The sequence below is a fragment of the Canis lupus genome, chromosome 10, assembly GCF_011100685.1.
Source record: "Canis lupus familiaris isolate Mischka breed German Shepherd chromosome 10, alternate assembly UU_Cfam_GSD_1.0, whole genome shotgun sequence".
NCBI lineage: Eukaryota > Metazoa > Chordata > Mammalia > Carnivora > Canidae > Canis > Canis lupus.
The window spans coordinates 28,748,002-28,771,871 of NC_049231.1; the positions used below are offsets into that span (position 1 = coordinate 28,748,002).

Consider the following 23,870-nt stretch of genomic DNA (forward strand, 5'->3'; position numbering starts at 1 on the left):
CCCAAGTAACCAACTGCAGGCACACAAAGCTGCTCCCCTAAGAGCACCCATTCAGCAGCTGCTAAGATTGTGTGCCTGGTGGACCCAAACCATGTAACAGGGCTCACACCAAGCCAGCTCTTCCCAGGTAGCCTTGTCTGGTCTGCAGAAGGGACCTGAGGAGAGGGCTGGGTCAGTGAAGGGGAAGGGGAGCAGAACAGATGTTAGAGTGAAGGAAGCTGGGAACCAAAGGAAGCTGTGGAAGTGGGGAGATAAAGAGAGGAAGCCACATTTATGGAGTGCCTCTTGTGCGGGGCACATCACCTATCTCATACTAGCATCACTCAGCCATTGCTATCAAGCATCAGATAGGTCCCAAAGACATCACAGTGAACAAGACACATCCAAGGGCTCACGAGTTAGTGAGAGAGATGATGCATGCACAACAAAGTGCTAGAAATGGGATGGTTGACCCCTGAGCATGGTGGTGGCAGCAGCCGTGAAAAATAGGAGGTGCTAGGAACAACCCCAGAAAGGAGGAAAAGGCAGGTACTGTAAAACTGAGGCTCTAGGAAGCCAACTAGTTTGCAGTCATGCAGTTAAGCAGCAGAGGCGATCTGTGGCTCTAGGCCTGTTCTGTCTCCAGAAGTCTGCTCTGGCCACACTGACAGCCCAAAGCTGTTACACTCCCCCCCAACCCCCTTTCCTTTTTCTCAATGATTATCTAGCCAGGAGATTAATCAAAAGCCGCTAAAGCTGCAGCTACAGTCAGTGGCTAAGACGTTAGCTGCTTCTGTAGACAAACAGAAGTTTCTGAGCCTCTGTTACTGATTCCATTTGGGCAAAAGACTTAGGGGTTGGTCTGAAATGGGATGGGCGGATAAGAAGGAGGGCTCTAGCTCTAGTCTGAAGGGACTTCATGGACAGATCAGAGGCAACCAAGGTGACAAGCACAGGAGAAGGCAAGCTGCTCAGTCTTGTGTGGCTGCAGCCAAGTGTCTCTCCACTCCCCCCGAAAGGCCTAGCCCATGTAAGGAGCCTTCCTGCTTGTCTTTCACTTTTTCCTTATAGACCAGAGCCAAGAAAATCACCCACCTGAACACTGGCTGAACTTGCTAAGTTCCTTGCTCAGTGGAACAGCACATCAGCCCCTCTCCCATCCCGATTCCCATCCCCGTCCTCACAGAACAAGAAACAAAACTGGAGAAATCCTCAGTCTGCAAGTGTCTTGCTATATCCTAAAGGCACCTTAGCAGGACTTGCTGAAATTGTGCCTCTGTTCTCCAGACACCGGGACCACCTCCCGGAGCACAGGAGCACAGCAATTGCCCCTTGTAGGAGTCTTTCCCTTCTGAGAAAGGAACAGAGCATGAGAAAAGGAAGTTTTATGCAGAGTGGAGAAACAGGTCATCTTTCTATACCAAGAAGTATGTGCTGGTTATACCTGCAGACCAACTCTCAGCTAAGAGAAAAAAGTTAGGCAACATCAAAAAAAAAAAAAGGCTTTTTAATTCAGTCGTCTATTATATACTCTTTGATAATCATCAAATCACTGAGAGATTGTCAAACAAATGATCTCAAGACAAAAAAAGAGAAGGAAGTATGGAATAATTGAGCTATGCAATTAAAACATCTCTAAGCCCCAACGGACCCACCAGACTCACACCTCTCTCTAGGCTCCTCCCCGCAAAAATGAAAAACAGTGCACCTGCATCACGCCGCCTCATGTGCTCCCCACTCACTTAACTACGAAACTGATCAGAGAAAAATGTAATCAATAACAGCAGGAATCTGATGGGCTTCTTTCTCCCGGAGTCACATTAAGGAAAAGTTGCACATGTAAAAAGAAGAGGTAGCGCTGTAATTAACCCAAGATAGCATTCTGTTGAGGAAGAGAGGGGGGCTGGTTTCTGATGTGCTTCAGTGTTCACAGCAGGGAGATTTTTATCTCTTCCAATCCAGTTTATGAATGACACGGAAACTTAGAAGGATTCACATTTCACCCACTTCCCCTGCAAACATGTTCATCCCCGGGATGAAAACCATTGCCGGAGCCCCAGCCACCACTCACCCTTTCGCACCCCCCTTTCCCGTGAATAATCTTTCCAAAATGTCTGCTTGTAGAAGCAGATTCAGAATTTCACGGAGAACTACAGAGAGACACACACACACACAGTGCCCTGCACACCCCCTGTGAGCCGGGGAGAGAGAGAGAGAGAGACAAAGAGACAGAGAGAGGAACCACCGAAAGGAGACGCGGCTAACGTGCCAATAAAATAAAACAAAACAAACCCCCCGAAACAGCAAAGTGAAAACACGTATAGACCGTGTTTGTAATTACCCATCCAGGCTATATTTTCACCGCTTCCAGGCAGAGAAACGGCGGGTTGAAGTTTTGTGCCATCTGACTGTGATGGGAGGGTTGTGTTTGAAGCTCTGGGCACGTAGAGATGGAATGAGAAGGAGGCTGAGCTGGAAGAAACACCAAGGGGGGGGGGGAGGGCAGGGGAGAGAGTGAGAGGGAGAGAGAGAGGGAGAGAGGGAGAGCGAGAGAGAGGGAGAGGGAGAGGGAGAGGGAGAGGGAGAGGGAGAGGGAGAGGGAGAGGGAGAGGGAGCGAGCTATCTCTAGCTACGCCTTCCTCTGAGCTCCGGGAGCCCAGCGAGCGCGCATTTTAGGGCTGGGGCGAGGGGTAACCGGAGGCAGGCAGCCCCCGCTCCGCCCCCGGCCGCGGCGGAGGGAGGAGGAGGACGGGCCCGCGCCCCCCTCCTGGCGGGCCGCCCAGCAGCCGGGGAGCGCCGGGCGGGCGGCGCAGGGAGCTGTCCAGTTCAGCACCACCCGGTAATGCAGTAGGTGGGAGCGCCTCCGCCGGGGGCCGAGCCGGCAGCGGGGGGGCGGGCGGCCCATCCTGCAGCAAGACGCCGGCTCCCTCGTTTCCAGGAGCTTTGCAGATAGGGGGAGGGAAGCCCGCCTCGATTCTCCGGGAGAAACCCCCTCCCTCCCCCACTTCGCCAACACTACCCCCGCCGCCAACAACAATAACCGCCGCCGCTGCTCGTCCTGCCGCCGCCGCCGCCGCCGTGCCTGCCCGCCCTGCCCGCCCTGCCCGCCCTGCCGCCGCCGCCGCCGCCGGGGCAGCACCATGGAAGGCGAGACCCCCGCACCTGCTCAGCTGAGATCAAGGGCTTACAGAATACTGGGAAGTCTGGTCTGAAACGAAAGCGCCCGAGACCCCCCCCCCCCCCCCCCCCACAACAAGGAAGAGAACTGGCGAAGCAAAGGATTTTCATGGCGCAGGCCGCAGAGCCGAGCACGAAGACCGAAGGTTGCATCCCGGCTTTTACAATCTCTAACTGTCTAGGTCCCGACCATGAGAGATTGTGTTGAGAATGCGGCTGTTCCCTGGTTCACTGTGGAAGCCATCTCCAAATTAGCTGTCACATATGGAAACTGGAGACCAGAATTTTAGGAAAAGAGATTAAGGCATCTCACTTGGGGGGGTGGGGGGTGTCTTTTTATTTTTTTTTTCCTTTTTTTTTTTAAAAAAAAATTTACTGCAACTGGAACAGTTTCTGATCTCAAAAGGCAAGCCTCTCTTCCCGTGTGATCTTTATAATTTACACTCTTTTCCGTGAGCTTTCTTACCTCCCTGTTTTTATATCTCTCCATAGTCTCTATTCACACATATATCCATTATATTAGTAGTGGAATTATTTTTATTTTTTTTTTATTTTTTATTTTTTGCTTTAGTACTCGCACCCTCACACACACTCTCCCGAGAACCAGAAGTCGGTTGGGTGTTTATATAATGAAGAATTATGGGGCTGTTTGATCGAGGTGTTCAAATGCTTTTAACCACCGTTGGTGCTTTCGCTGCCTTCAGTCTGATGACCATAGCTGTGGGAACCGACTATTGGCTCTACTCCAGAGGGGTTTGCAAGACCAAAAGTGTCAGTGAGAATGAAACCAGCAAAAAGAACGAGGAAGTTATGACCCATTCTGGATTATGGAGAACCTGCTGCCTAGAAGGTATTTGATTTCCCATCTCCTCCCCCTCTCCACCTCACCCCTCCCCTTTTCACTCCCCCTCCCCACCCTCCTCCAAATAAGTCCCCTTTACATTCCACCATTTTCTTACTTCACTCCTTCCACCACAGATCAAGGCTGGTTGGGTTAGTTTCAGAGGAAAGAAAATCAATAAGCAAAAACCATACTCAACTCTCAAGCCTCCGCCACCCTCCTTCCCCTAAACCTCTTCATTGGAATAATCTATGATATGATGAAAACAACAAGAGATTGTCTTTAAAAGTCGAATGAGCTCTGCCTGCTTTGGAATCATTAGGATTTGCCATTTGGTGTAGCATTGCCATCTACGAGGGGGGAAAATAATTGCTTCTCTCAACATTGCTCCTCTTTTCGTAATGAAGAATTCAAAAATGCTCTTCCTTTCCCCCTCCTCCTCCCCCTTACTCCCCAAAAGTCCCAGACACATCATCATCTGCAAATCTCCTTTTTTTAAAAAAAAAAAATCTGTTGTTTCTAAGAATCCTTATTTGGTAAATCCTAATTATTCCAGGATCTCAAGCTGAGTTCAAGAGCATTTCGTAATGTCTATGAACCACACATATCTTTTGGGGCAACTGGCTGCGTGTGTGTATGTGTGTATTTTAACATTTACAAAGTCTAAAAATACATACGTCTCTCACAGGAAACAAGCCCAAGTTCTAATAAACAGCAATTCACTTGCAGGTTAGGCGGAGAACCAATTCACTTCCACGCAGAGTGACATGTCTGTTATCCAGAAGCGAGTACAGTCAGCATTGCAGCCAGCTTGAGCATCAGACATTGTGCAGGGAGGCCGGGAGGGAGGCGAGGGCTTGGGGAGCTTGCGGGGTGGGGGGGGGGGGGTGCAGTGGACTGGGGGTATTAGCTGTTTGCCTTGATCTTGCAGGGTCACTGAGTCATGTGTGCCTTGCATGTGCTGTGGGCCAAGGGGTCCCCACGGTGTCAAGCCTGGGAGATCAGGGTACAGATGAAGGCATGTGTTTCTGAGACACATTAATAAGCACAGAAAAAAAAAAAAAAAACTCCTGCAGGTCATACAGCCTGCATTTAGCAACAGACTTGAATATGAGGGACTGCATTTGAGTGGCTCTATATATATCCATATGTGGATGTACAAGCTACAGCCACCCATCGAAAGAGGGGAACAGAGAGATACATGTTTCTGTGTGGAGAGAAAGGCTTATGTGCTTTGCTTCTGACATGAACCAATGCCGGAGGCCGTTTGAGGCAGCGCTGGGAAGCGGGGACTGCAGGATTGTTTGTTAAGCTCAACATGGGATAGTGATGCAGGGACTTGAAGCCAGGAGATGGGGGAGAAGAGAGGGAAGTGGACAGGAGAGGGAGAAACTGAGGTGGCCCCAGGGTCTAACCCAAACTGAGCAAAAGCCGCTCTTTGGGAAATGGTTATGTCTGGGAAAGAGCACCAGTTTCGTGCCCCCCTCCCAACATTCTTGGTGCAAACGGTTGAGTGATGGCTGAACATGTTTTGAATAGCTAAGTGACTTCATTGAGCGATGGTCTATTTGACGCATACTGCATTTGGTGCCCTTTCTCAATCCAAACCGCTGCCTTGAACATAGTCTGCAGAGGAGCTGTATGCTGAATACTCTATGCTCTTCCCCAGCCAGGGAATCAATATCAGGAAATTAATAGGGACTGTTTTAAACACACCCGTCCTTAAAAAATGAAAAGCCTTTCAAGCAGCTTGTCATTAACAGTGGAAAGGCTTCCATTTAATTAAACATTTATGGCAGACTGCTATTCCAAAAGAGAAGAAAAGCAAAGTGAATGAGAGTTGCTTTAGGGAAATGATCATAGTAGCAATTTGCCTTCCTTGGATTTTAGTTAGATGGATGGAGATATGTAGCCAAGAAATTAGAGGAAAGACGGAACATTATTTTAGGAGAAATATACTCAGAAATTGGTAAGTTGGTTTAAATATAGTTTGTTATCAGGGTTTTACTTGCAAATTCTCCGTACTGTGATCTTTGAAACAATTTTTGAATTCCCAGAAGGCAAGAGGGCTAGAGGTGGCTTCAAATCACTTGTGTATTTAAAAAGGCTGAAGTAGTTTTGTTTAAATTCCATCTGTTTGGTGTCTACATCCCCAAATGTGCTACCCACCCCCTTTAACTTTTTCTCCATGCTGTACCCCCTGCCACTCCCCCCACCCCTGAATTCTCCCTCAAAGGGTTAGGATTACAACACTTTCCCAAGGGTTGTGTGATGTGCACGGGAGCTGTGGGTTTGGCCCTTCTCCCTGGCCTGGGGCCTCCGGGCAGGGAGAGGAGGGCTGGGCCAAGCTCCCTTCAGGATGCTATTCTTTTTCCACTTCTAGCCAAGGCCCCGGGCAGGAAGGGTGGGTGCTTGGGGCTCCAGTTGACCCTGGCCTTCAATTTCCAAAGCCTCTGTCCCAATGGGGCTTTGCGGGCCTGAGACCGCCTTAGGAAGTTGGGCCTTGGCCACTTAGGAAGTGGTTTAAAGATTTTAAGCCACTTATTTTCAAAGACTGCACTGGTTCCCCAAGACCATAAGAGCACTTATTTCTGAAGATTGGTGTAGATGATTCTCGTGGCGTGTTTCTGTGCTTGCTTTTTTGGAGCATTCAAAATAGGGTCAGCCTTTATGGAAATCAGGTTGTCAGTGGTTCAGTTTCCCCCAGTCTTAATGTTTTTGTGTGTGAGAAATTGGACTTTCAGAAAAGATTCCCTCATCACCTCTTTATTTTGTTTCCTGCCCATACCCAAAAAAGTTATAAACAGACTTCAAATCTCCCCCAAGATGTTGCTGATAACTCCAGATAAAAAACAACCCTGTCTGCTTCTGACCTCTTCCACTTTCTGGTTTTCACTCGGGCTTTTTTTTTTTTTTTTTAATCACCTGAGATGCTTTTTTTTTCCTGTTCACTTTTTAAAAATATTTTATTTAAATTCAATTTGCCAACATATAGTATAACACCCAGTGCTCATCATATCCAGTGCCCTTCTTAATTTCCATTCACTTCTTGATGAAAATAAAAATCAGAAAATATTTCTCTGCCTCTGTAGCTGCTTTTGAAGTGAATCAGTCTGCTGAGGAATGAGGTGGGACAGGACCACCTGTTAGGGGTTGACACACAGTGGGACACCAGAGAAACCAAGAAGCTACAACCTTTATTATTTTTCCCTCTGCAGAGTAAACAGCGGTGTCTCTGTGTGTGAACTTGAACTCCCTAGCAGACTGGGGTCCTTAGCGGGAAGGGGTGGGATAGTCTGCAGGTGGATCCTGGTGGGTGGAGCATGATAGGAGAAGTCCTTGAACTTTTCAGGAAAACTGCGCCGAGATAGCCTCTGAACAGAGAGAGGAATTGGCCCTTTCAGGGAATAGTTCAATAAAATCCACAACAGGACAGGAAAACAGCCCTTCCGAGCGCCGCGTCTCTGGGCCGCGCTGTGGCTTGCTGCTCAGGATATTAACCTCTGCTGTCACCGAAAGGAATCCTCCAGGGGCAGCAAGAAATTCACTGTGTGTTTGTTCTCTCCTGCGCCTTCCTCCCCTCTGTCTGTCGGGGCTCGGACTCCTCGTCTCCCCCAGAGGACTTCCAGCCCTGCAGAGGAGGAGCCAACGCCTGGCGGTACAACGTGGTCTGTAGCACAAACCGCCCTCCCCCTCTCGCCCCTTCCCTTGCTGTGAAGCAGCGCAGAAATCTTCCTCTCTGGCTCCACTGGTACATTCTCTCTGCTGAATTTCTGAGCTCCTCTTCCATCCACGGCTTCTCCCGTCTTGGCTTCCACGTGCTGCTTGCTCCCGGTGGCTCTGCCGCCCGTCCTACATCCCTTCTCTCTTTGAGCAAGAAGTGTCTCGATTTTCCTGCACTGTCTTTGCCAAGTTTATGATTACCTCCCCTTGGCTTGGCCTGCGAGGTGGCGAGTGCTCCACACTGGGTTCAGCCATGGCTCTCTTGTTCCCCAGAAGGAGAGTATACATCTTTTATTTTAGGAACGCCAACAGATCCAGTGTGCAGGAGCTGAGTATGGGAGTTACTAACAGGCCGTCACGTGATGTACATATCGCTCCAGAATTCCCAAGATAATTTGACTCTTTACAGGTGCTTTGCGCACAATAGGTGCATACAAATATTTATCCGTGGATTGATTTCGAAATTCTTAAAATGATTTAAATTAATTGAAACATCATGAGGATATGTGCCAAGCGAGTAATCAAGAGAGAAAGAAGGAGGTGAGGAAGTCAGGATGGTTGGTTTGTTCTTCCTGGGGCTTCTTTTTTAAAAGAATAATAATGAGTCACCGAATTCATTAATTCAATTCAGAAGGAGTCCGTCATTAGGGTTCTGCGGCTCCTAATTGGCTAGCAGAAAATTATCAGTAGACTCCGTCTCTGCAAGCAAGGAAAAAAATAACCAATTGATTTTCTCCTCTTTTCTGCTTTTAAAGTACCCCAAAGTCCAGTTGAATTGGAACAGTCACTGGAATAGACACTTCAGGTAGAGAGCGGGCATTATGGACTGTCCCCGTTTACATACCCCAGAATCTTCTATTCTCTAGCAAACCTCCCCACCCACCCAGGACGCCGAGAACAGTCCCCAAGGTCTCAGGTTCTGACCAGCAGCTTTCCATAGATCCAGACCGCACACTCTTAAGCATCCTCACCTGAGAAGGCAAACTTGAACACTTTATGGAGGAACAAACTTGCCCACTCACACTGCCTGCTGCGCTTTACAGCTGAGCAGAACCAGGCACACAGGAGTGACGTCACATACCGAGGCCACATGGGCAGAGCCAGAACTTGAATCCAACCCCTCATTTCCACCCTGCAAGCCTCCAGAGGGCTCTCTGCACATACTGTGGCCTTGTGCTCATATTCACTGCTAGCACTGGATTTTATTCTGTGTCCCATTAAGTGTCCCCCCCACCCCCCCTGTCGAGGGTCCAGCCTAAGCCTGTCAGGAAATCTGAGCTTTGACCCACCTGACTCCCCAGCGTGCCTCTCCCTCCCGCTGCCCTGTGCCTTGCAGTTCTACCGTGATCCCCCCACTCCCATGAGGCCAAGGGAATGCGACACTGAACTTCAGGCCAGACCCAACCACGTGCCTCTTTGGGTTTGCCCTTTCATTTTCGGAAGCGTCCTTAATGTACCAAACTCTCCATTGGTTTTATGTTTGTAAGCATTTTCTCAGAAAATAGCAAATGATGGCCTCTGTAAGTCATGGAAGTTTTCGGATGAAGCTTTGGGGCATGTGGTGTGGGGGAAAGAATTTTGCAGCCACATGGGCCTGGGTTCATTCCAAGCACTGCAGCCTGTGAGATCCGGGGCAAGTTATTTAACCTCTCCAAGCCTGGTTCCCTCTCTGTGAAAAGAAAGCAAAATAGCTTTCTCACGGGGTGGTTTCTCTGACCGGCTTATTTGTGGTTGCAATCAACAACACACCCCCCCCCCCCGTACCCCTCTTGCAGTCTTACTCTTCTTACTCTGTCTTCTTTTTCTTTACAGAGTACTTACCACCTTGTAGCACATGTAGTCTACTCGTGATATTTGTTGTCTGTCTCCACCCCTGGACTGTGAGCTCCATGAGGGCAGGGACTGCTGTCTGTTTTGTTCTTTGCTGTAGCCACGGCAACTAGGATGCTGCAAGATGCCTACCCTGCCTTTGCTGGGGAATGAACAAACGCGCCCTGCCTGCTGGGGGGTGGGGATTCGGAAGTAGCGGTCCCTTTACACCGTCAAAGGATTGTTCTTTCAGTGATACACAGTGATCAGTGGTGGCAAAAGATCCTTTTTTTTTTTTTTTTTTTGGCATTCCAGAAAATAGTGAACTTGACATGGTGGCAGTTGGGGGGGAGGGGGGTTGAGGAGGTAGTGAAAGAGGAGAGAGGTGGGGGGAGAGAGAGAGAAGGGAGGGTGGCGTTCAACACACAAGGGACAAGAATAAAGAAAGATAACAAAAAGGAAAGTGTTTGGAGAAAAAATAAATGCCTGAGAAGGAAGTGCTGGGGGGTGAGCGTCCTCTAAATAGATCCTGGCCATGCTTTCCTGCCTCCACATCATCCAGAGCGGCTGTCACAGAGATCCTCGGGGAGAGCTTCCCGTGAGTGTTCGCTTTCAGGTCAGGGGGGAGGAGAAGATACCAGATGAATAGTGCAAGAGATTTTTAACCTGTTCAAAATTCACTGGTTCCGCTTTAGTCTCAAATATAAATATTTTGGCCAAAATACCCGTATTCAAATGATAGACGTATTTTAAGTTTCTGGGTTCGTTTGTAGGTACAGATTAGGCAATTCCTTCAACTCATTTATTTGTTAAATCTTTGGTGAAGTTCCGCAGAGCACCAGGTTGAAGTCATGATGGGAAGGGACTCCTTTCAGGGTCACCACCGTCAGTCCGGAGAGCCTACTGGCAGAGATAGGCCCCAATTCAAAGAATATATACGCACACATCTATGTAAACTATGATAAGCACTCTTAAGGGAGGTCGCACGGGGCTGTGAGTTCAGAATATTAAGGTGGTATCTAATCAGGGAAGGCTTCCCTGAGGAGGGGACACAAGAATGAATATCTGAAGGAGGAGTAGGAGTTAATTGGGTGAAGAGAGGAAGAAAGACCATTCCAGGTCAGAAGGCAGCGAGTGCAGAGATCAGTGAGGAAGAGCAAGACAAGACCTGGGTGAAGGCTGGGGTGCTGGAGTAAAGAGCTGGAGTATGTAGTGGGGGGACAGTGCTGGATGGTGTGGGGATGGGGGTGCAGAAGTAGTTAAGTCTCAAAGGTGTGGGGCCTTATGGGTCTTGTTAAAAACTTTTGCTCTTTGACTTCTGGCTTCTTGCTTATAAGCTGTGTGACCTTGGACTAGTTAATTCCATCTCTGTGCTTCTTTTGTGCCATCCTTTTAGTGGAGATGACAGTGCCTGTCCCCAGGGTCATCGTGAGGATTCGAACCCCACTCCCTCTTCTTCTAGTCGTGCTCCTCCCGTTTCCATCCCAATCTGATGGTGCTGGTCTCTTTGGCCTCCGAGCTTCCCCTGACAGCGCAAACAAGGGAGGGAACAGATCGACCCAAGTCCAATCAGCAAAATTCAAAACCTGCTCAGTGGAGGTGTTAATGGCAGGTGCCAGCCTGTGCTAACACAGGAAGGCAGTGGTGAGCAGACCCCCACCTGCCTGAGGACCATCCAGGTGAGTCCCCTCAGGGGATCCCCAAGAACAGGCATCTTGCAAAGCAGCTCTACTCCATCCATACAAGACATTTGACATAGCCTGTTGCCACCACGCCTCCCCCTCCCACAGATTCAGAGATTCCTGGCGTCTCTTACAATCAGTTAGGAGCATGGAGGATTTAAGCTGGAATTTGAATGCGGCTCAGTTAGATCCAGCAGACTTTTTGAAAATAGGGATGAAAGAGGAGAGATGTTCACTGTGCTCCCCGATGCCAAGAAATGCATGTCAACTGTTGTGGGACTGTTGCTGAGCTGCGCGGGCCTCGCGGCATCCTGGTCCCCTCTCCTGGCTCCAAAGGGCTTTCCTCTCCCAGTCCTGTCTTCCCTCGGTTCTGAGGCGCCATCAGTTATAAAGTGAATTATGTACTGAAACAGCTTTTGGGAGAGGGGAGAAGGAATTTAACGGACTCATCGATTGTAAATCACACTCTGGGTTCAGAAACCTGGGAACCTAAAATATGTGCCTTAGAACCTAAAGAAGATGGGAAGCTATCTTGCTGGCAGAGGGAAATGCAGGCAGGGTGCTGAGAGAGCCCAAGGGATGTCGCTGGCCCACAGCTGGTGCCTGTCCCGTGACTCAGGGAGCAGCAGAGGGAAGAAGATTGTGGTCCTCCCAGCACCTCTCTTGCCAAGCAAGAGGATGATACTGGATCTCTGTCTGACAGCTGTTCTCTGAGCACTAGCAGGTAGCATGTGAGAGTCCAGGACAGAGGTAAAGCCCTAGTCCCTGCCCTTGGAGAGGAGGGGACCTCCTGTCTAGCAGAGGAGACACACCAGTGAACAGACTGTGATGACAGCACAGCAGGAAACAGAGGCACAGGGGATTCTGGGAGCACAGAGACTGGGGGGGAGCGGATGCTGCGGGAGACCGGGTTCTGAAGGATGCATAGGGGTGAGCAAGTAGGGAGAGGAAGCGTCTCAGAGCAAAGGAAGGGCCAGGTGCAGAAACAGATGCCCAGGCCGCCACGCCGAGGGTCCCCCGCCCAGCTGGGAGGGAGAGCCTGGGAGGCCGTGGAGATGTGCTCCCGAAGGGCTGGAAATGGCTCACGGGGCCGTGCGGGTTTCAGCACGGGAGAACACGAGGCCCGGAGAGGCGCACGCAAGGGCAGCCAGTGGCTTGGCCATCAGTGAGCTCACTGGATGTTGAGGTTCCCGCGGGGGGCATATCAGGGCTCGGGGGGCATATCAGGGGTCGGCTGCAGCTGGTGCACGACCCTGGGAAGGGGTGAGGCGCCACGTGGAGGTTGTCGCCATAAGCAGGTGACCTCGCGGACTTGGTTGTAGTAAACAGAGAGGAGCGAGAAGACTGTAAGGAATGCACAGAACAGGTGCACCGAGGTCCTCGCTTCTCTTCTGACTTCCCCGGCAAAACCCCCCGGGGTTACAAAGATGCAGGAAGTCTCTGCTCAAGTGTTGTGTTCTCAAGGAACCTTCTTGACCACCCTCTCTAAAGAAGCCCCCGGTCCTGTCACCTTCTTTCCTTTGCCCTCTTCAGCCTTTAACATTGACTTTTCCCTTTCTAGCATTTCCTTGTCCGTGATCTGTGTCCCCTGTAACGGTGTGCTCCTGGAAGGCGGGCGCCGTGTCTGCCTTGGCACCGAGAGCGTGCTGAGGAGCCACACGTTGGACGAATGACCAAAGAAACAGCTCCTGCCCTCAAGGAGCTCCCACCGAGGGAGGGGACGGGCTTCTAAACCAAAACTCCCAGCATCTTCCCGACCAGTCTCTTCTCCTGGGCTTGGCTGGAACCACGCTGTGCGAGATGTGAGAATTGGCAGGTGTTCCCCTTGCGCCCTGCACCCTGGGAGGCTCTCTGGGGTTCCTCTGGGCCACGGCTTTGCCATAAAGCATCAGGGCTGCTGAGCTGCCGCTGCGAGCTGCTCCCTCCCGGGCAACAGTCCCCTTCTCTCTCCATCTGAGTCCTTGTTCGTTATCACCTGGCCCAGAGGCCCCGACTAAGCAGCCCCGGGCCTGCTCTGAGGAGCCGCCACTCCTTCCCCTTGATGCTTCACTCACTCTTTCCTGAACTTCCCTGACCTTGGGGTGTCTTCCAGCCGCTAACAAGAATGCCGGGGATTAAGTATGAGATCCCAGGTGCACGGTCGCCACAGCCTCGTTGTACAGAGACTCGGCACCTTGCTCGGCTACTCCATCCACCAGGCCATTTAAATCCCCCGGCGCCAGCCTCTCCCTGGCCTGGCCGGGAGACCTCTCTTTATTCCAGTCTTGCCCCATGGCTCTCCTGTTTCTGCATAAAGGATCATTCATTCCTTTCTGTCACTCCCCACTCCTCTACCTTGGTCTGCACACGTCCGATCCTTCATCCTGGAATTTTCCCTAAGGTCGGGAAACTCTTCTCTCCAGGTTTCATCCAACATATTTTGCAAAGAAGGTAACCCGGGTATCACTTCAAAACCAATAATAACTATGATAATAATAATAATAGCCAATCACTCATTGAGTGCTTCTTCGTGCTAAGCACTATTTAGATGCTTTCCAGAGGTTAGCTCTTAGTTAGCCTTGACAGTTCTGAAGATGCATGCGGTGATGCCCATTATCTCCATCTTGAGAGGCTCAGAGAAGTTAGGTAACTCAGCTGAGGTCACACAGCAGAGCTGCAGAGCTGGGATTCCAGGCCGAGTCTGTCCATCCCCAAAACCTGTGCGCAGCCTTCTACAACACTAATTATATTTACACTTTTCCCCTAGCACCCCAATTTACAAATAAGTTTCTTGGAAAGGGTAAAGGCAAGCCTGAGCAGAAATTGCTGTCTGTACCTCACGCGTGAAAGTCTTTCAAAACTTTGAAGCTTAAATTCACATATGCTCCTTACACAGGGCAGAGTGGGGAAAAGTAGGGCACCACCAGTTTCTCTCATTGCTCTGAGAACAGAAGAATGCCTCAAAACGCATGGATGTCCCTCTCACTTTGGAGGGGGAAAGGGTCCCTCACCCGCACCCTCTGCCAAGATGGCCTGTTCTCAACCACATTCTGCTTGTCTCCAGGATTAGGCTAAATGGTTGCTTCCCCAGCATCCCAGCTGCCTCCCACCTCGCCGACATCCCTCTTTCCTTCTACAGCATCTACGCATGCGTCTAACTCATCTTCCGTCCTCCCGTTGCTTGTTTCCAGTTCTATTTCCACTTCTAGACCACGAGTTCCCTCACCCACTTCATCAACCAAATGCACTCAGTTGCTATGTGCCAAATGCCATGCTAGGCTCCAGGTTTAAAAAAGATGAGAAGACGCGGCCCCTGCCCTCCAGGAGCCTGTGCTCTAGTGGGGGACGTAGGGACCCCAGCAAGCACACTCAGTCGGGGTGGGGACCTTGCCCCAGGAAGAGGTGTGAGAGGGCCTCACAAAGTTTCTGGTATTGCTCAGAGAGGAGGGAGGCGAGGGTATTAGTACCGAGGGACAAGATCAGTCCCACATTGTGGAGGGACCGCTCTGCTGTGCAAAGAGACCAGAGAGGAGAATGTCAAGAAGGGAATGACATGGTCAAACTCACACTTTGGGAGCATGGTTCGGGACCCAGGGCAGGGGACTGACCCTGGACAATCCATTAGACCTGGAGACTGTTGTTGTGTTGAATAAGGTGTGACAGTGAGTGACCTCACCTGAGTCGGGGGGCAAACAGGAGAAATTTGCAGAAAAAAGATGTGGACCAGGCTCAGCCCAGGTCGCTCAGTGGTTTAGCACCGCCTTCAGCCAAGGGCCTGATCCTGGAGACCCAGGATCAAGTCGCACGTCAGGCTCCCTGCATGGAGCCTGCTTCTCCCTCTGCCTGTGTCTCTGCCTGTGTGTGTGTGTGTGTGTGTATGTGTGTGTGTGTGATGAATAAATAAATAAAATCTTTAAAAAGAAAGAAGAAGATGGGGACCTTTCATCTTGGGTAGAGTGATTCCATACCTGTGTCCCCTGGGCCTTGCTCAGTGCCGGGCATGTAGAAGGAGCTCAGTCAGTGTTTGTTGAAGGAAGGAAGGAAGGAAGGAAGGAAGGAAGGAAGGAAGGAAGGAAGGAAGGAAAGAATATAGAAAAAGACAAAGAACATAGCTTTGCATCTAGAGATTAGGCTATTTAACCTCAGATTTTCTCCAGCACCATCATAATCAAGGGTATTCCAGCCAGGCCTAGAGCCCATGTCAGCTCTGGCATTTGACAGCCTGGGTTCAAATCCCAATCCTATCACTTATCAGCTAGGTGAACTTGGACAAGGAATGTTACCTCTCTGACTCAATTTTCTCATGTATAAATGGGAAAAGTTGTATCTCACTCATGAGTTGGTTCTGAAATTTTAGTAAGATGCTCCATGTAAAGTGTTCAGCAACATGCTAGTACATAGTAAGTGCTCTCTAAAGGCCAGCTGCCTTACGTATCCGTCAAGTGGCTATTATGGATTACGCTTTCTGACCTAGCATTTGCAAATGGTAACCTGCAAGTGAGTTGTGTTTATCCCTCAAATCTCCCACAAATGAAGAATTTTCCTACAAAAATCCCTATTTGGGGCTTCTCTTGGAAAAAACAATCAGGCTTTCGTAACCCCAGGCCCCTTTTCTGTTTGGCCACCATTGGCAGGGACTGGGTGGGCAGTAGGTGTTCCTTCAGGTGTGGCAGGGGCTCTGCAGTTCCCCCCAAACCTCCTGGGCTCCCAAGTGTCCTCCCTGGCTGCTCCGCCTCGAATGCCAAGCTCCTCTAATGCCAATGGCAAATTATAGGCGGAGCCTTTGTCTTCTGATGGCCCAAAATGCTGAAAATGTAAGCAAAACAAGAGAGCAGCCCAGGCAGGGCAGAGCCAAGGGAGTGAACCAAGCCGAGCCTCCGTAAATAAATACATGAAGAGCCAACGTTCCCGGCAGTGCCTGCCGATGAGATTCGAGTTTCGGGTGGAAGGCAGGCCTCACGGCCCCTTTCTACAAAGCATCTCTGCGGTAACTTGATGCTTTTAAAGAGAGGTCTCGCCCATTTTATGCCACCCCCATAGCTTCTCTTTCAGAGGTTGACATTTTCTGACCTTGACCCCAGTTCGGGAAGTGCACCCTGTTGTGCAGACCACGTGGTGTGCTTTATTCAATAACTAAATGGCAGGCGCCAGGGAGACAGCCCACATTGTCCGCCTGGCTGAGGAGGGGGTGTGTTGCTGGAGCACCCGGGGCACAGGGGATTCTCTTACTTTCCCTTGTTGCCTCAGAAAGCTTCAGAGAGGAGAGAGACATTTCCAGAGTCTTCAGTGGGGGGCGGGAGACACCTGGCAATTGCTCAGAATTGGTAGGACGTGAACGTAAAGACATGCAGTTTGATCTGGGAGACTGGTCAACTGTGATCCCGTTGGACATGTGTTGGATGTCTGGTACGCCAGGCTCTGTGCTAATTCATGGGGCTCAGAAACCAGTCAGCTCCCGGGGAAGGGGGCCTGCCCCAATCACCCCTGCTGACTTCCCCCAGCCTCTCCTTCCTATTTCATTTTCTGCATCATGCTTCCTACTCTCTGAATTTGTCTAGAGTGTGTATTATTTCTCTTCTAACCAGAATAAAAACTCTGGGAGACCAGGGTCCTTGTCTGTCCTGTTTACTGCCATAACCCCAGGACTAAGATCAGCGTCTAGCACATATTAGGTACTTAGTAAATGTTTGCCGGATGATAGAAGACATGCCCCTGCTCTGAAAGAGTTCGGGGCCTAGAAGAAGAGACAGACACATACGAGAGCATCACCAATGAGGTCAGGCACTGATAAAGGTGTGGGGAAGGGGTGGGACAAGGCAGCAACCCTATTTGGGGAGGTCAGGAAAGGGGTTTTCAGGAAATGCCTCCACAGTGGGTTTTGAAGCATGAATAAGAGTTTGCCAAGTAGATCGGAAGAAAAAGGCCCAAAGATGGACAGGACACCACCTGAAGCTGCCCCTATGATGGGAGGGGAGCCAAGGAGAGAGCAGAGAGCTTGTTCTAGAGCAGCATTTTCAAACTGTGATGTAAACACTAACCACCTTGTGTGTGGGGGGGGTACTGATGCAAAGGTCCAAGTAGGGGCTGTTTCTAGCTCCCAGGCAAGGCTGATGTCACAGGTCTACAGGCCACACTTTGAGAAGCAAGGTTTTGGAGCATGGCCAGAATATATGGATCCAAATCCTACCTCTGCCACCAGCCAACTGGGCCTGTTTTCTCACCTCTAAAATGAAGATAACGATCTTCCTCCGAAGCACTGCCTAAATTCAGAGCGCCTGAATTTGGTAAAGCCATTAGCTCAGTCCCGGACACTTCCTTTTTTTTTTTTTAAGATTTTATTTATTTATTCATGAGAGACACACAGAGAGAGGCAGAGACACAGGCAGAGAGAGAAGCAGGCTCCCCACAGGGAGCCCATGTGGGACTCGATCCAGGACCTGAGCAAAAGGCAGACACTCAACCACTGTGCTACCCAGGCATCCCATGGGCACTTCCAATCAGGATGCTTCAGCTAATGTTATTTATGGTTAAAGGTGGTGCCCACAGGTGTGACAGGAATGGATGGTTTTCCCTAAGAGCTGATGGTGTTTGAAGATCTCCTGTGTGTTGGGCCGTGTCCTCAGGACCACATGCGTGTCACCTTGCTTAGGCCACAACAGTGCTCTATAGTGTGGGGGTTATGATTCTTAGCTTCCCAGGGGGAACCAGAGGGAGTGTATTAGTTTCCTATGGCTGCTGTAACAAATCAGCACAAGCTTAATGGCTTAAAATAACACCAACTTACCACCTTGCAGTTCTGGAGGTCAGGAGTCTGAAATTGGTCTCACTGGGTTAAAGTCAAGGTGTCAATGGGGCTGTGTTCCTTCTGGAGGCTCTAGGGGTGACTCTGTTCCCTGGCCTTTTCCTGCTGCTAGAGGCTGTCCACGTTCTATTGGGGCAGAAAGGCTTCCTCCATCTTCGAAGCCAGCAAGTTCCAGGCAGAGTCCTTCTCTGTTGCATCCCTCTGACTCTGATGCTCCTGCCTCCCTCTTCCACATTTAAGGACCCTCGTGATTACATTGGGTCTGCCTGGATAATCCAGGATAATCTCCCCTCTCTTAAGATCAACCGATTAGCAACCTTGATTCCCCCTTGCCACGCAATGTAACATATTCACGGGTTACAGGAGCTGGGATGTGGGCATCTTCAGGAGGCCATTATCCTGCCCAGTATGAGAAGTGAGTGTTTAAAGATCCCCTAATGTTACAACTTCAGAATGGTACTCGTGGAAGGGATTTCAGAGCTTGTATCAGGAAGGATTCGATTTGACAAGTAACAGAAACATAAAACTAGCAGAAGCTGAAATAAGACAAAAGTTTAGCCTCTCGTAAGGAAACCAGTCTGGAGACAGGTAGTACAAGTGTGGTCTAGAGGCACCACAAACAGGTTAGCAATGCAGGTGCCCACCAGCTCCCTGCTCCACCATCCCTGTGGTGTGGCCTCCAACCTCACAGTCCATAATGGCTGCCAGTGCTCCAGCCACTTCTCATTCCAGGCATCAAGGGATAGAATAGTACAAAGAGACCCGGGCAGAGGGCACCTGTCACATGGTTCTTAAGGAAGTTTCCTAAAAGACATCACACAACCTTTTTGCTTTGGTCTCATTGGCTAAAAGTGTGTCACTGGCTAAAAGTGTGTCACCTGACCATACATTTACTATAAGGAAGTCTGAAAAATGTAATCTTTATTCCAGGTTGAGGGAAAGTATCTAGCAGTGTATCCAGGGAGTCCATTGGGTCCAGACCCTCACCTTGTGATCAAAGAACTTGAGGCCCAGAGAGGAAAGAGACCACCCCTGCCATGGAGCCCGCCAGCGACAGAGCTGGGACTAGGACCTGTACGTTCCTGCTCCATCCCAGCATTTAGTGCAGGCCCCACACCTAGCACATAGTAGGAGCTCAGTAATGCTTGTGGGGCCAAAGGGATCTTGCCATCCCACAACACCAAGCAATTCCCCCGGGACCATACGCTCTGCCTCTCTGGGCAGGGCCGCCTGTGCTCCTGGACCTCTATCCGATTGCTCCCGCTTAAGCCTCTGCACACCCTTGGGTGAGCTCCGGGCTTCTCGGCCAGTCCTACGAAGTCACACGGGGTGGGGTGAGGGCAATAGGATCTGGCAAGACAGAGCCTCAGGGAGCGCTGAGGAACAGAGGGACGGGGCATCTGCTCGGAGACGGGGCTTTAGGTCCAGGCGGGGTAGTGGCAGGAAGCTGCCTGGCGTCCCGCAGTGGCCGTGTTTACACCGACACAGGTGGACACAGGTGGAGCGCAGGGCCGAAAGCTGAGTAAAGCCCGGAGCCAGGCGGCAACCCTCTCCGGCTTCCCACGGGCCAGACCGCGAATGCCAGAGGTTTGCTGCTCTGACCGCGTCAGGTGTACGCAAGGATGCTTCATGCTTTGCCAGGCTTCTCTGTCTTCAAGCCTCCGTCTCCTCAAGCAGGCGGGAAGACGGGGGTGCTGTCCGATGTGCCTCTGTGCCCCATTGCCCCCCGGGGGGGTTGCCTGGCACATGACATGCACTTGGTCAATAAGTGGGGGCCTGACCCATCCGTCAGAACGAAATAGCCAAGCCAGCGTCAGGCACATAGTTGGCTCTTCAGCAAATCATTTGAAGGAAAAAAGGGAGATAAGGAGGGAAGGAACGGAAGGATGGAAAGACAGACGCAGGAAGGGAGGGATCAGCTGGTCTGAGTCTCGGCCCGCCACGGAAGCAGCAGCTCAGGAACAGGCCGCTCTCCCGCCTCAGCCCTGCAATAGCAGATGCCCTCCCCCGGGACCTAGCTCCCAGGAGGACAGAATAACCTGGCCCAGAGTCTGTTTCAAAGGGCCTCCCATCCAGCTGAGAACACGGTGCCTCTCGGGCTTCCCAGGGGCCCGTGGCCACGGTACCTGACACCGGGGTGACAAGGACATGGCCAGAGGCAGAACAGGTGGGGTGGCGAAGCATGCCAGGGAAGAGTAGCTCCGGGGAAGGGAAGCCGCCCCCCGCGCCTCCGCATCTAAGACTTAAAAAGGGAGAGCCTGGGAGAGCGGGACTGAGGAACAAATGGGAAGCAGAAGCTCTGAGAAATGAGGTTGGTGTTGGGGGGAGCGCGTGCAAAGGATGGGCACAGGCCGCTGCTCGGATGGAGGGAAGACGCCGGGCATGGGGGCCATCCCCACTCGGAGCAGATGGAACAGGGGAGCCAGAGGGTCCATGACAGTTGGTCGGAGGGAAGAGAAGCAGCAGCAGAATGAGGAGAGAGGCCCGGGGACACACACACCCCCTTCGAGCCCCGAAATCCCTGTGGAAGGAGAACTCACTGAGACCCAGAGAGTGCAGAGACCAACCAGGCAGGGGTGGAATGTTCGTGGATGAGGGATAAAGCCGAAAAGCCTGTGGCCAGGATTTGAGCTAAAATTACAGGCCAGGCAACAGGACCGCACCCCAGAGCAACCTGGGACCATAGATTTTCCCTAGAACCCAACCACATCCTGCCCTAGTTTCTTCCCTGGTTGATGAAGCAGCGCGGTCCAGCAGAAAGAGTGCTCGCTGCTCGGGCATCAGCCAGGCGTGGGTTTGAGTCCCGACCAGCCCAGCAACCTCGGGGAGGGGAGTTATTCTTTGCCGTCTCTTGTCTGCCACAGAACACAGGAATAATTATGCCTACCCTGCAGCGGTCTAGCAAACTTAAAATAATCCCTATAGAGATGCCTGGGTGGCTCAGTGGCTGAGCATCTGCCTTTGGCTCAGGGCATGATCCTGGGGTCCTGGGATCGAGTCCCACATCGGGATCCCCACAGAGAGCCTGTTTCTCCCTCTGCCTGTGTCTCTGCCTTTCTCTGTGTGTCTCTCATGAATAAATAAATAAAATCCTAAAAAAAAAAAAAAAAAAAAACTCGATTCCTACAGAGAGCAGCGGCTCAAAAGATCATTGATATTGTAAATCAAGATTTCCCACTCTTCAGCCACTTGGGTACCACCTTCATTATGTTTGCCATATTCAGGTACCACCTACATTGTTATTAATTGAACACTTATCTTTAACTGGTCCTGTTTTAGCCTCATCCTAAGTGATAATAGCCAAGGAATCACTGGCTTAATGTGCCAGTTAAAATTTTAACACACTAAAAATACTTCACTTAAATCTGTTGAAGTGTTCATCCCTATACCAAGTAAATTCATCTCAGATACCACAACAGCCCATCATTCACTTTGCAAAAGCACCATTCTGGCTTATAAACCATCCATCAGGTTTGAAAAAGTTGGAGAGACTGGTGTCCCTTCATCCCCATTGCTCATCGGCTTTTTTCTTTCGTGATAGAGGGACACTGGGATGGAGAGCAAAGAGGTCAGAGGCCAATCCACAAAAATTGCTTGGACCCCAAGAGCCTTTCTATGGCATTGGGAACACTCAGCTCCTCGTTAAAATTGGACCCATTCTTACATCCAATGATGTGGACTAGAGCCCAGAGCCTATCGCCCTTGCTGACAGAGGACTTTCCCTCTGTTTTCCTGTAGGGTCTTCAGGAGATGCCCCCTTCCAAGACCACCTGAGTGAGAGGAATTAGCTCTTTCCTCTGCATCTACTGGAAGTGAAGGGATTTCTTTCTCCACCCTAGAGGCTCTCAGACATTGAGGGATTTGCCCCCAGTGTGAAGAGGCGCTTAGAGATTTCTCAGAAACAATTGTCCTTCCGGGGTGAGGCCAGCCTTGTAGAAATAGTAATGACTGTCTTGCATGACAGTAACAGCAGAAAGGATTTGGAGGGATATAGGACAGGTATGGAATAATGTGGGTTAGGACTCCAGGTGTTGGGTCAGAGCAGAGGAACACAGGATATGTCCTTCCCTACCTTTGGTCCTGACTCAACCACTTAGTTTCACAGGCTCATCTGTAGAGCGTGCTCTTGAAATCGTAGTGTTGAACTTCACCCCGAGCGTGTTTATCCTGAAGATCCAGCACTGTCTTGTTGCAGCCTAGACTGCTGAGAAGAGACAGTTATTTCTTAAACAGTTGAACAAATCAACACGTTATTAAAGGTATAAACTAATTGCTGGGTATTAATGTGGGGGCCTGGATATAAATCACCATCTATGTGGCCACAAACAGAGAGACTGGGAAAGACAGGATGTATCAAAGAAAGAATCGAGAGCAGCGTGCTTTCGCTTTGGAGGGGCCTGAGCTGTCGTGAACTAGTTGGCTGTAAGAGCCCCCTTTGGGATGGCAGGCGTGGGGGAAGTAAGCGTTCTCGCAATGAAGCTGATGGGATTTTAATAGCCAGACAGATGGCCTGAGAAAAAAAGGAAGATTTTTTTTTTCAAATGAGGGAAAACACTTCCATAGCTTCCCTTCAATTAAAACAAAGTGAGAGCCCTCCGTGTCGGGAAGATTTATCACCATTATTAGTATTGTCAGTTTGGAGGTCTTCTTTTTAATAATTGCATGATTAAGCATCAATAATAAAGTAGGGTAGTATTTTCCAACAAATTAGAGGGTGTAGCTGTCCACTGACTTTCAATGCAATTATTATCACTTTGGCTTCATTTGATTTCACAATTTAATAATGATCCCAAATAATTGTGTTGTTGCTCTCCTTATTTATACAATCAAACATTTATTGCTTATTGGATTTTTTTAGTGGCCATCCTTCCAGCAACTACAGTTTCTGCACAAGCCACCAGTGAGCAGCCAGCGTTTCTCAAGGTCTTGTGTCACAAAGTCTAGGAAGAGGAGGAAATGCAAAGTAAAGGAGGTCTTCAAAAAGAAAGCGAGGCTAGAGAGGGAAGGAAGAGAAGAAAGCACCTACTGAGCACGCCCCCTGCCCCCCACCAGGTGTTAAGTGCTTTTATTGTATCCTCAGAACAACACGCAGCATCTGTGTTAGGGTCCCTGTGTAGCAAGGAGGAGACTAAGGAGCTGAGAGGTTAATTCGCCCAAAGAGGCATAGCTAACAGGTACAGAGGTGGGAGTCAGGTTCACGGCTCCCTCTTCAGCCTCCAGCAGGGGGCTTCCCGCCCTGTAGCTCCTTCTCCAGGCATCACCATGCTGTGAGAACCATCCCTGTCCGTGGAGATGGGTTGTCTCAGAGCCTTCCTGCAGTGAGTAAAAAGGCAGCAAATTCACAGGGGCATCCTGCCTCCCTGGTCTGCCGATGTTACACTTCCCTAATTCAATGATCAGATTCTCCTAATGGCTGAGCATTGTAAAGATAAGCTGACGGTAGAAGGAGAGCTGATCCCCAAGAGCATGCAGCCGAGGCATCCTTTAGCTGTACCAGAAATGGACACCACAGAGAGAGGAGGAAGTGACATTCTGCAGGAAGTGTACATGTACCAGGCAGACACCTACCATGGGCTGGATGCTTTGGGAGCTACAACTGTATAGACCTTCTTTCATTCAATTCCTACAGTGTTTCCTGCATGGCAGTGATTCCCATTGCACAGATGAAAGAACTGAGGCCAAAAGAGAAATTATCTTTTCAGGTTAGTTGTTGGTAGAGTTGGGATTTTATTCTGGGTACTGAATTCCAAACATTAGTAATCAATTTTACTTCAGTATCAGGGTCATGAATTTTGATAAAGGACAAGAGAAAGGAGTGGGGGAAATTAAGGGAGATTAAGGTTGTGACTCAAGAAGAGACTCAGAATAAACGTAGCTG

The 23,870-nt window shown here is 50.1% G+C and overlaps 1 protein-coding gene and 1 long non-coding RNA gene across 2 annotated transcripts in view; one reads left to right on the forward strand and one right to left on the reverse strand.

The window, feature by feature from the left end:
• LOC111097658 overlaps positions 1–2,714 on the reverse strand; it is a 29,263-nt gene extending 26,549 nt beyond the window's left edge. Inside the window, exon 1 of the long non-coding RNA XR_005365170.1 lies at positions 2,321–2,714. This is a non-coding gene — a long non-coding RNA (uncharacterized LOC111097658). The remainder of the gene's footprint in view (positions 1–2,320) is intronic.
• Positions 2,715–3,222: 508 nt separating this feature from the next.
• The window catches only part of CACNG2 (calcium voltage-gated channel auxiliary subunit gamma 2), a 111,637-nt gene continuing 90,989 nt past the window's right edge, over positions 3,223–23,870 (forward strand). The window contains exon 1 of the mRNA XM_038550683.1: positions 3,223–4,006. Coding sequence (XP_038406611.1) covers positions 3,796–4,006 — 211 coding nt within the window. The 5' untranslated portion in view covers positions 3,223–3,795. The remainder of the gene's footprint in view (positions 4,007–23,870) is intronic.